Source organism: Aquarana catesbeiana, linkage group LG02 (assembly GCF_042186555.1).
Source record: "Aquarana catesbeiana isolate 2022-GZ linkage group LG02, ASM4218655v1, whole genome shotgun sequence".
NCBI lineage: Eukaryota > Metazoa > Chordata > Amphibia > Anura > Ranidae > Aquarana > Aquarana catesbeiana.
Window position 1 is genome coordinate 33,873,401 of NC_133325.1, and position 12,878 is coordinate 33,886,278.

At 42.2% G+C, this 12,878-nt stretch overlaps 1 protein-coding gene across 1 annotated transcript in view; it reads left to right on the forward strand.

The window, feature by feature from the left end:
• PGM2L1 (phosphoglucomutase 2 like 1) overlaps positions 1-12,878 on the forward strand; it is a gene marked incomplete in the record, with an annotated part of 107,427 nt that overhangs the window by 60,359 nt on the left and 34,190 nt on the right. The window contains 3 exon segments of the mRNA XM_073612763.1: positions 587-670; positions 5,983-6,176; positions 9,369-9,558. Of these exon segments, the coding sequence (XP_073468864.1) occupies positions 587-670; positions 5,983-6,176; positions 9,369-9,558 (468 nt within the window).

The window sequence follows — 12,878 nt, forward strand, 5'->3', positions numbered from 1 at the left end:
GAAGCGCCCATCTTTTCTTTATTTAGTCCCTTTAGAACCTGTGCATTCCAGACCCATACCGTACGCTCCTACCCAAGTAATACCTCTCCCACAATGATATCTGACCTCCAGACTTCCCTTCAGTCTTGTACCGGCTCCTCTCCTGGACTGAAATGGCTTACTCTGATTTCACTGCACACTGTGAGCTTCTCACCATGTGCATTAGAAGCTGCATCAGGTCAGATAGCTGAAGGACACCCAGCATCATCTAGATCTTTCCTGCCCAGCCCTGTCTGTGGCCCACCCCTTTCATTTATTGGATTTCAGTTCTTTCAACCAAGGAGGCTCATCAGGAGAAGGGGGTTACAGATATTATCTGTGGATGTTTTTATTTCATAGCATCTGGCTGATGGTGGAATATTTCTTTGAATAAGGGTATATTGTAGTCATTTCCCTATAGAAGTAGCGATGGCTGGCCGGTCTGTGTGTGGTAATATTCTGCACCTACAGATTTGTCCATTTCACTTTATTATGTGAATGTGGTGTTAGCCAGACAAGAATCGGGATCTGATTTCTGGAATAAAATTGGTATCTTGGCTTTTTCCAGCCGTACGCCGTTCAGAAACTCCGAGCCGTCGCTGGCGTGATGATCACAGCCTCACACAACCGCAAGGAAGATAACGGGTACAAGGTAGGAATATATATATAATCAATGAGCTACACTTCATGTAAGGTGCTGGTCTCATGAGATTTACCGGAGTCATTACCTCTGCTCAAAGTGATAAACAAGTGTAGGTTGGCATATTAACCACTTAAGGACCGAGCCTCTTTTTTAGATGTGGTGTTTACAAGTTAAACATTTTTTTTTTTTGCTAGAAAATTACTTAGAACCTACAAACATTATACATTTTTTTTTTTTTTACACCCTACTGAATAAAATGGCGGTCGTTGCAATACTTTGTCACAATACTTTGCGCAGCGGTCTTACAAGCGCACTTTTTTTTTTTTTTTTTGTGGAAAAAATACACTTTTTTGAATTAAAAAATAAGACAACAGAAAAGTTAGCCTATTTTTTTTTTTTTTTTTTCATATTGTGAACGATAATGTTACGCCAAGTAAATTGATACCCAACATGTCACGCTTCAAAATTTGCGCCCACTCGTGGAATGGCGACAAACCCTTAAATGTCCATAGGCGACGTTTAAAAAATTCTACAGGTTGCATGTTTTGAATTAGAGGAGGTCTAAGGCTAAAATTTTTGCTCTCGCTCTACCAATCCCAGCGATACCTCACATGTGTGGTTTGAACAACGTTTTGTTATGTGGGAGCTACTCGCGTATGTGTTCGCTTCTACACACAAGCTCGGCGGGACAGCGTGCATTTATTTTACCTTTTTATGTTTTAATTTTACACTGTTCTTTTTTTTTTTTTTTTTTAAATGTCACTTTTATTCCTATTACAAGGAATGTAAACAGCCCTTGTAATAGAAAAAAAGCGTGACAGGACCTCTTAAATATGAGATGTGGGGTCAAAAAGACCTCAGATCTCATATTTACACTAAAATGCAATTAAAAAAAAAAAATGTCCCTTTTAAGAGCTATGGGCGGAAGTGACGTTTTGACGTCGCTTCCGCCCTGCAATGTTATGGAGATAGGTGGGGGAGGGGGGGGCCATCTTCCCCTCACTCGTCTCCATACCCAGCAAGGGGAAACATCTAATCGCCGCTGCCGACGGATCCGGTAAGCGGCAGAGGGCACTGGAGCACGGCAGGAGGGGGACCCTCTCCTGCTGCCGATTTTAAAGTGCTCTTGCGGTAAATCTGCCGCAGAGACCACTCTTTTTGGAAAGCGGACCGTTGGCCGAACAAGAGGATACCGGGGTTATAGCAGCTAGCTACTGCCATAACAACGATATTCCTCTTCAAAGTTAGGACATATATCGGCGTGTGGCGTTCTGTAAGTGCTTAAATGCATTTTTAAGAATCTGATGAAAGCTATGGACTCCTCCCCAGAAATATTCATATAAACACAACTTTGCATGCAATGAATATACATACTTTTATTTTATTGAAATTTTATTGCCTCATACATATGACATACAGAAATTTTGAATAAAGTAACAAAGCTTAAAGGCAAAGTTCACCTATTTTTTTTTTTTTTTTCCTCTAAATTCTAGCTCCTCATTGTACCAATATACCATTAATGTACTACTTTTGCAAAAATAAAATGGCTTTCCATTTATTCTACCCACGCTTACCTCACTTTCTTCATGGATGTTTAAAAACACTTCTCCATTAGTTCTGCCTTACTTCCTGGACAGACTTTAGGTCATGACACAGGAAGGAGTTGACTAGCTGAGGGTAGATGTTGCAGGGTGTGTGCTAATGAGATCAGCTGGTCAACTCCTTCCTGTGTATGTTCAGGAAGCAAGGCAGAAGTAATGGAGAAGTGTTTTTAAAAATCAGTGAGGTAAGCTTGTGTAGAATAAACAGAAAGCGGTTTTATTTTTGCAAAAGAAGTACATTAATAGTTTATTGGTACATAGGGGAGCTGGAATTTAGAAAAAAAAAAAAAAAAAACGGTGGACGAAGGTGAACTTGGCCTTTTAACAAAAAATGTGCTCATCTATATGCAAGGCCATATAAAAATATGAAATACAATCATCGTGTGCAAATTAAACAAACCAATTTTATTTCTGCTCTCTACTAGAATGAGAATTAGCACCTGCTATTATGGAGGGGCCCCTTGCGCTGTAGTTTGGTGAGCTCTGTTTCTATGCAATACATGGAGCCCATGGTAGGATTACAGGACACTGCCACTTTTGTCAAAATAATATGTAATCAGACAACTTGGGAAATATGATTTGGTGGCAGAGGGCTATAAAGTGCCTCTTTAACCTCTTTCTGACCGCTTCATGCAGATCTAGTGCTGCAGGGCGGCCGTATCTGATACGTGATCAGCACTTCCGTGGTAGCAGCCCGCCACCTTGGCTGAGCTGTGATCTGTTACAGCACAAGCCGATCAGTGGATGTTAGCCAATGATTGATCACCGGCTAATTGGCTCCATCATTTAGAGAAGGGAGCTCTGTGATGTAAACAACACAGAACTCCAAACACTGAGAGATGATCTTGCAGAGCAGGGAAAAAAAAAAAAATGCACGATCACTTAGTAAAAGCAGCACATTACGCATTATTAGGAACACATTTAACCCCTTGATCACCCTAGATGTTAACCCCTTCCCAGCCAGTTTCATTAGGACAGTGTACAGTATTGACACCGATCACTGTATTAGTGTCACTATTAGTGTCAGTCAGTTAGTGCACCCCCCCAAGCCAGCGTCAGTTAGTGTCAGATTTCTCGCCACACTATCGCAGTCCCACTATAAGTCGCTGATCGCCACCATTACTAGTATATTAAAAAAAAAAATTTAAATTCCAGTATCTAAACCAGACGCTATAACTTTCATGTAAACCAAATAATATACACTTATTGGAATTTTTTAAAAATTTTTTACCAAAGACGTAGCAGATTACATTTTGGCCTAAATTCATAAAGAAATTAGTTGGTGAGGTTTTAAAGCATCCCGTGTACATTAACCACTTCAGTCCCGGAAAAATTTGTCCCCTCCATGACCAGGCCATTTTTTGTGATGCGGCACTGCGTCGCTTTAACTGACAATTGCGCAGTTGTGCAACGTTTTACCCAAACAAAATTGACGTCTTTTTTTTTTTTTTCTCCACCACTTTTGGTGGTATTTGATCACCTCTTGTGGTTTTTATTTTTTGCGCTATAAACAAAAAAAAGAGCGACAATTAAAAAAAAAACAAAAAAAAAAAAAAAAAACAATATTTTTAACTTTTATGCTATAATACATATCCAAAAAAAAAAGTATTCATCAGTTTAGGCCAATATGTATTCTGCTACATATTTTTTGGTAATAAAAAAAATCACAATAAGCGTATATTGATTGCATTGTGCAAAAGTTATAGCGTCTATAAAATAGGGCAAAGATTTAGTGGCTTTTTATTTATTTTTTATTGTTTTTACTACAGTAGTGATGGCACAGGGATCAGCGATTTTTAAATATATATATATATTTTTTTTTAAGCAGGACGGTGACATTGCAGCGGATAAATCTGACACTGACACTTTTTGATGACCAGTGATACCAATACAGTGATCAGTGCTATAAAAATGCACTGATCATACTATAAATGGCACTGACAGGGAAGGGGTTAACACTAGTTGTGATCAAAAGATTAAGTGTTCCCTAGGGAGATGCTTTCTTAGACCCCTTTCACACTGCGGCTGTGCCGTGTTAACGGTAAAGCGTTGGTAGTTTTAGCGGGGATTTACCGTTGTTTTAGCAGTGCTTTTCGGGCGCTAGTAGGGTGCTTAGGGTTAACCCCTGCTAGCGGACAAAGAAAGGGTTAAAAGCACCTGTGTTGCAGTGCTGCCGAAGCACTTTGCAGGCTCTTCGGCAGCCCTGCCCATTTATTTCAATGGGCAGTGTGTTTTGGGAGAGGTGTATACAGCGCTCCCAAACCGCCCTAAGACCCCTTTCACACTGAGGCGCTTTACAGGTGCTACAGCGCTAAAAATAGCACCTGCATAGCGCCTGTAAAGCGCCTCTCCTGTCTCTCCAGTGTGAAAGCCCGAGTGCTTTCACACTGGAGCGGTGTGCTTGCAGGATGTTCAAAAAAACTCCTGCAAGCAGCATCTTTGGAGCGGTGTATACACCGCTGCTATACTGCTCCTGCGCATTGAAATCAATGGGGCAGCGCGGCTATACCGCCGGCATAGTGCTGCTGCAGCAGTGCTTTACGGTGGTTTCAACCCTATCTCGGCTGCTAGCGGGGGTAAAACCGGCCGAATAGCGCCGCGAAATTTGGCGGTAAAGCGCCGTTAAGAATAGCAGTGCTTTACCGCAGACGCACCCACTGCCCCAGTGTGATTGGGGCCTAAAGATGCTGCTTGTAGGACTTTTTTCCCGTCCTGCAAGTGCACCACCCCAGTGGGTTGGCTTGAGCGGTGCTTTTTTTTTTTTTTTTTTTGCCTGAAAAGCGCCTCAGTGTGAAAGGGGTCTAAGTGTCACTAGGAACATCTCTCTCTCTCTCTCTCTCTCTCTCTCTCTCTCTCTCTCTCTCTCTCTCTCTCTCTCTCTGTATGGTACAGGTACGTACATATGCACATACGCAGTATATATGCAGAAGGCAGTCAGCAAGTGGTTAAAAAGGTGTTTTTTTTTTTTTTGTATTTTAGAATAAAAAACCCAGTGGTGCTCAAATGCCGCCAAACAAAAGCTGTATTTGTGTGGAAAAAAAATGATATAAATGTAATTTCGGTACAGTGTTGCATGACCGCACAATTGCCAGTTAAAGTGGAGTTCCACCCAAAAATGAGACGTCCGCTTTTCGGAATCCTCCCCCCCCCCCCCCCCCCCCCCCCTTCCGGTGTCACATTTGGCACCTTTCAGGGGGGAGGGGGGAACAGATACCTGTCTAATCCAGGTATTTGCTCCCACTTCCGGGTATAGATAGCCGCAGTATCCGCGGACATCTACGCCATGTTCGCCGCCTCCTCCGTCCCCCCCGCTGTCTTCTGGGAGACACACGGGTCCCAGAAGACAGCAGAGACCAGTGGGATTGTGCAGCGCAACTCGCACATGCGCAGTAGGGAACCAGGCTGTGAAGCCGCAAGTCTTCACTGATTCTCTTACCAAAGATGGTGGAACTTCCACCCGAGATCCGAGGGACGGGTTGGCTTCAGGTGCCGACATCGCGGGCTCCCTAGACAGGTGAGTGTCCTTAATTTAGGTCAGCAGCTGCAGTATTTGTAGCTGCTGACTTAAAAAAAAAAAAAAAAAATTTAAAGTAGCTAAATAGCAAAAAATGCCCTGGTCATGAAGGGGGTAAAATCTTCTGGAGGTCAAGAGGTTAAACATGTCTGATTGTTCCATATTGTCAGTTTGGTAGAACACACCTCGTTTCTCCCTCTATACAGGTGTATTGGGAGAACGGAGCTCAGATCACCTCTCCTCATGATAAAGAGATCCTGAAATGCGTAGAAGAAGATCCGGCACCCTGGGCAGATTCCTGGCGTGAGAACCTGGCTGATACCAGCCCACTAAACAGAGATCCTCTGGAGGAGATCACAAAGGGTTACATGGAGGACCTGAGAGCTGTCTGTTTCCACAGGTATTTCACAATGTAATGAGTACAGGGGGAAGGACTCGGGATGGTACTTCATTTTTGGTGCTTTTTGAGTGCAAATGCCTGTGCTGTGTAAAATGTTTGTGTCGCCATTCACTGAAAGAGGTCTTCCATAGGGGCGCAGGAACAACACATACCCTTGCATACCCTACCCCCCCTGCAAGGGTTAAATGCTGCTTTTTGTAGAAGTAGAGGAATAAGGTGTATTACTTGCCTTACGCCTCAGTCCAGCAGGCTCTCTCCATTTTTGTGACTGGTCCCCCGAAACCTCCTTTCTAAGGCACTCTCTTTATAAGTAAAAATCTGTATTGCCTTTTTTTTTGTTATAAAATTTCTTGGAACCCCCAAATATTATATATTTTTTTTAGCAGAGACCCTAGCGAATAATATGGTGGTTGTTGCAAATTTTTATGTCACATGCTATTTGTGCAGCAATTTTTCAAACGCATTTTAATTTTTTATTTTTTAAATACACTTTAATAAAAAGAAAACACACACAATATATAACCAATTTTTTCTTTCCAAAAATATAAAAGATGATGTTACATTGAGTAGATACCTTACATGACATGCTTTAAAATTACGCATGCTCGTGGAATGGCGCCAAACTATGGTGCTTAAAAATCTCCATAGGCGATGCTTTAATTTTTTTTTTTTTTTTTTTTTTTTTTTTACAGGTTACTAGTTTACAATTAGAGGAGGTCTAGTGCTAGAATTATTGCTCTCCCTCTGTTTGCGGCGATACCTCACATGTGTGGTACGATTGCTGTGTGGGCATGACCTACGTATGCATTCACCATTGCATGCGATCACAGGGGGATGGGGGCACTTTAACTTCTTTTTAATTATTTATTTTATTATTAAAAAAAAAACACACACACTATATATATATAACCCATTTTTTTTTTTTTGTAAAATATGAAAGATGATGTTATGCGAGTAAATAGATACCCAACATGATATGCTTTAAAATTTCACATGCTCATGGAATGGTGCTAAACTGAGATGCTTAAAAATCTCCATAGGCGACGCTTTAAAATTTTTACAGGTTTCCAGTTTCCAGTTAGAGGAGATCTAGGGCTAGAATTATTGCTCTCCCTCTAATGTTCACGGCAATACCTCACATGTGTGGTGCGATCACTGTTTACGTATGTGGGTATGATTTACGTATGCGTTTACCATTGCACGCGATCACAGGGGGATGGGGATACTTTAAAATGTTCTAATTATTTATTTTATCATTTTTTTTTTTATTTTTACACTTTTTTTATTTATTTATTTATTTTTTTTAAATCACTTTGATTGCTATCACTTTAACCACTTCCCGCCCGGTCTATAGCAGAATGATGGCTGGGCGGTGGTTCTGTTATCCTGACTGGAGGTCATATCAAGTCTTTCAGGATAACATGCCGAGGGCGCGCAGCGCGGCGATCGTGGTGCATTTGTCAGTCTGACACACCGCATCTCCGATCGTGCTAAGGAGTCTCTGACGTGGCATGGATGTGATCAGCCTGTGACACTGCTGAAGTGTTATGGAAGCCCAGGTTGCATTGATAGCGACCATCAGCTTGTCTGCCTTGTTGGGTCTGGTACCTGGTCATGGGGACAACCTGTAATGTTTCTTTGGACGTTGGATCCTGCTTGGGTGCTCTCCTCAGCACTTTGTGCAAGGCATGTAGTCAGCTGTAGGGATTAATTAAATGTTGAAGTTTTTTTATACATTGAGCCATATTGTTGCACACTGCATTTACTATTTGATACAATCACATTAGAGGTCCCTGTCAGGAATGCTTTTTTGGCTTTGTTACAACTATTGACTTTTTATGGGATCTTCTTTGTGATAATTGCACATAATGATTTCTGCCTTATAGCAGGCTATGCTATCTGTCCGCTATTGATTTCTATCTAGCTGTAGGCCCCCTTTGCATGCCCCTCATTTTGTTATTTATATCTGGGTAGATTGTGTCTGGAACAAAACTAAAAAAGCGAAGACTTGCTATGGTATAGAGAAAATTTAGGGAAATGTGTACCTTTTTTGCTTGGAATTCATCCTGAAAAAAATAGCAGTTCACTTACTAGTATGTGAGTGTGCCTAGGCTCTTCTGTGCCTACTGTATATCTGCAGTATGAGATTTCAAGTGCTTGTAAAGTCAAAAAAACATACCTGTTCTATGCAATGGTATTGTACAGAGCAGCCCCCATACTTCTCTTCTGGGGTCCCCTGCCAGCGCTCCAGGTCCCTCCTCTTCTTGGGGTGTGCCATCATAGGCTCCCTTTGGTGGCACACCTGAGGGCTTGAACCCGAGCCTTGCTGCCTGCGTCTATAGACCCAGATGGTGAGGCTCAGCCTCACCCCCCACCCCCTCGTCACAGAATTTGACTGGCAGGAGCCAATGGATTCCGTTGCTCTTAGCAAAGCCTGTGTGGGGGAGAAGAGGAGAGAGCTGCTGTAGATGGGCACAGTGCTGTATTGAGATCGGGCTCAGGTAAGTATAAAGAGGGGGGAGGCGCGCGATACACAGCCTGAATTTTTTTTTTGGTTTTTTTTTTTTTTTTTTTACCGTAATGTAAAAAATGTTTAAGCTTTACAACCACATTAGGGCACTGCTGCCTGGCACTGGAGTCAGATTTGGTGACGGCACTACTGTGCTGCTCAATGTTCTCCTTGCTAAAGACATGAGGATTCAAAGCCCTGCCTCTGCCAAGATGGCCGCCCTCATAAAGCAAGACAATGCAGAACGAGGAATGGTAAGTTAGCGATGGGGAAAAGATCAGCTGCAGGGAGACCACAGGCAATACTGGTGACTTATTCACTTTTTACTTGCCTTGTTTTGGGCACAGGTTTCGGCTTCAGGTCCTCATTAAGGGGGGCTATGCTTTCTCCATATTCCGCTTGCTGTTTATTTATTTTTGTTAATAATACAAAGAAATATTGGTTTTCAGATCGTTCGACATGTGCATTGCTGCCTTTGGTTTGATAAATCTCTGTATATTGATTAGATTGTTGTGGGTCCAATCAGCCAGCTTCAGTATGCATATGGTAGATCGATTGTCTTCTCTATCAGGGGTCTTCGACCACATAATGTATCGGAATTCTGATTCCTTGCTGATCGATTTTGTTTGGCCTGATTTAGATGTTCCCTTTAGATAATCTAGCCTTATGTATTTCTCTTTCAGGGAGATGAACCAGAAGACCCCAATGAAGTTTGTTCACACCTCATTTCACGGGGTCGGTCACGACTACGTCCAGTCAGCGTTCAAAGTGTTCGGCTTTAACCCCCCCATTCCCGTCCCGGAGCAGAAGGACCCCGACCCCAATTTTTCATCTGTGAAATGTCCGAACCCTGAGGAAGGAGAATGTGTCCTGGTAAGTAGGGGTTCTGTGATTAGATTACATAGAGGGGGGATTATATTACAGCTCAGTCTGTACACAGTAAATGCAGGCAGTATACCCAGACAGGTTATGGTGAGAAGGGATTAAGGGAATAAAAAAAACATCAATCTGGATCGCTAAAACAACAAAAGTATATGGCACATAATATAAATGTTATTTACCTGCTCTGCTTTCTGTAGAATTCTGGCCTTACAGAATACAATGGTGGGTGTTGCAATTTTTTTTATGTCGCACAGTATTTTTGCAGTTTCCGGCAATACTTCACGTGTGTGCATGGGACTTGCGTTTTTGTATTTGTGCGTGAGCACAGGAGGATGAGGGCGCTTTAAATTCTTTTATTCATTTTTTGAAAATGTATTTTTATTGAAGATGATTTGTACAGAATATAGTCTTTAGGCATTTCCCGGCTGACAAATACAGATACAAACTGCTAAATAATACAACGTATCAAATACAAAGAACAAAACATTCCATACACTGCGCTCGGCCTTTCTAATCATTTATTTCAAGGATTAATGAATTACAAGGAGATTCCTGCTCCCTCTCAACCAACAGAGTGATACATCAGGAGAACGTTTACATTTACTCCTAGTTGGATTTATATTGAAGCGTGAATCACTGCAAAGGAGTAAAACTGTATATATCTCAGGCTAAACCATATCGGGGAGAATAGATTCAGTCCATGGACTCCGGATCATCAGCTGTGTATAGTCTGAGTCTGTCCACAAGCGCCAGACCTTCTCAAATTTTTTAGGGCAACCCCGAGACAAATAGGTAGCTTTGTATAGGGGTACAACCCTATTGATTAGACCAGGCATGTCCAAAGTCCGGCCCACGGGCCAATTGCGGCCCACGTTCTGGTTTTGAACGGCCCGCCTGGTAATTTGGGCATGTATATCTTTTGTGGCCCCCAACGAATCCCCAGGGGCCTTGGAGGGGACGGGGAGGAGACAGGACGAGTGCCATACATACAGGAGAATTTTTCCTGTTTACACGGTGGCGTCAGTAATAAGTTCTGTCTCCTGGGCTGCCATTGGACGACTGTTTTGTCCATCATAGTAGGCGAGACTTTGTATTAAAGAGGCCGCCAAGAAAACGGGAGTTTCTCCTGTATGTAATCTGTTGGCACTTGTCCCACCCCCTCCCTGTCTCCAAGGCTGCAGATGGGCACGAAAAGGACTGGCAATAAGATAATGGCAATAAGATGGCAATGGTGAATTTGCACTGATGGCAATGGTGAATCTGCGTTCATGTCGACGGGGGTTTGCTGCCTTCATGTCGAAGGGGGGGGGGCGTTGCCTTCATGGCAACAGGGAGGGTTGCATTCATGGCATTTGTGAGGCTGCAAATGGGCACTGACCCTTATTTTGCTTCACAGTTCTTTTATTTAAAATGTAAGATTTTGTCCTGAAACTTCCCTCTTAACGTGAAAGTGTATGTTATACGCCGATAAATACGGTATATCCAAATAACACGCCCAAGCTCATCCTTAGTCCTGAGCGGCACTCGGGGATTCGCCGGGGGCCACAAAACATAATAAATATATATATATATATATATATATATATATATATATATATATATATATATATATATATATATATATATATACATACATACATACATACATACATACATACATACATACATACACATATATATATATATATACATATATACATGCAGTTTTATATATGTAAACAACATGCCCGAGCTCATCTCTTCACCACACCACACACAGCCACAAAGGCAGGAGAATTCTTGTAGGACAGTGTATTGGTGCTCGGATGAACACACTTAGACCGAATTTTAATGGTTCAAAGAATGTCAGGCAAAATGGTCGGCCCTCACGCATGTTCACTTCATCATGGTTCATGGCCCTCTTTGAAAAAAGTTTGGACGCCCCTGGATTAGACACTTCCAGAAGGACAAAGTAGGGGTCGTGGCTGATTTCCACTTGAGCACTATCGCCTTCCTGGCCCTGTCTCTTTTTATTTTACTTGTATCAACTTTATTGATATCATAAGGGATGAATAACATCCCTTGTATTAGCAATAAGCATACAAGGTCCTCTTTGTGGAGTGATTTGGGGTCTTTTAGACCCCAGATGTTTCCTCTGGCCTCCAGAGCATCAGAGCAATTTAAGATTGGGTTGATCAGATGCTTGTACAAGCCGGTAACGACTTATAAACATCAAACCGGAGGTGATGAAACCCTCGTCGCTTCTGGTTTCTGATCTTGCAGAGAGGGAGGAATAACGCCCGTTCCTCTCAGATGCCGCCGGTCACAGAGGTTTCGGGAGAGCTGGGAAAGGACAGCGTGGGTGGCCGGCGGGGGGACCCCTTTCTACCACCTGTACAAGTGATTGAGTTGCTGTATAGCTGCTCAAATCACTTCTACAAGAAAGCGCATCGGCTGATGAAAGTTTTATTACCAGGATAATGTTTGCAGCTGCAATCCTCATCCCTGTATCGCCACTTAAACCTGGGGATGTTCCTTTTTTCTGGAGTATTACCCCCCCCCCCCAAACAATTGAGCCAAGTTATGTCATTATCCGTAGTCAGTAATCTGATGTGTGACACATCAAAGCCTATAATATCCCAGATTAGGACTGATCCAGAAGGAAAAATTATGTGTAAGAGAAGTCAAGCGTGTGGATAGAGAACAGGAGTATGGTAATAATATATTTGTGTGTAACCAAACCAGATTTATGTACTATATTATGCTGAGAACTGAGCAGAAGGTGCCATCTAGTGGATATACAGTGTAAAAAACTAAATAAAAAAAAAAAAAAAAAAAAGAACAGAACCAATAACATTTTTTCCTATACCCAAACAATTTAGTGCAATCCGGAGCACTGATAGACTTACTCAGTTCAGCCCTTTGGGTGTACTATGGGGGTTATTTACTTTTATTTTGCACTACGAGTGCACTTGGAAATGCAGCCGCTGTAGATCTGAGGGGGACATGCAAGGAAAATAAAAAACAGCATTTTAGCTTGTACGTTATTTATTATTATACAGGCTTTATATAGTGCCAACAGTTTGCGCAGCACTTTACAACATGACATGATTGGATAATAAAATCAGCAGAGCTTCCCCTCATTTCAGATCTACAGCGACTGCACTTCCAAGTGCCCTTGCCGTGTAGAGTGGATTTGTCTTTAGTAAATCAATCCCTTTCTACATCCCAAAGAGTGAACCTTTGATCACAAGCTGATTGTAGCAGCCTGCATGGGTTTTGTTTAGTCGGCGACTGGCTTCAACATGAAAGTGATGCGGCAGCTCCATAGC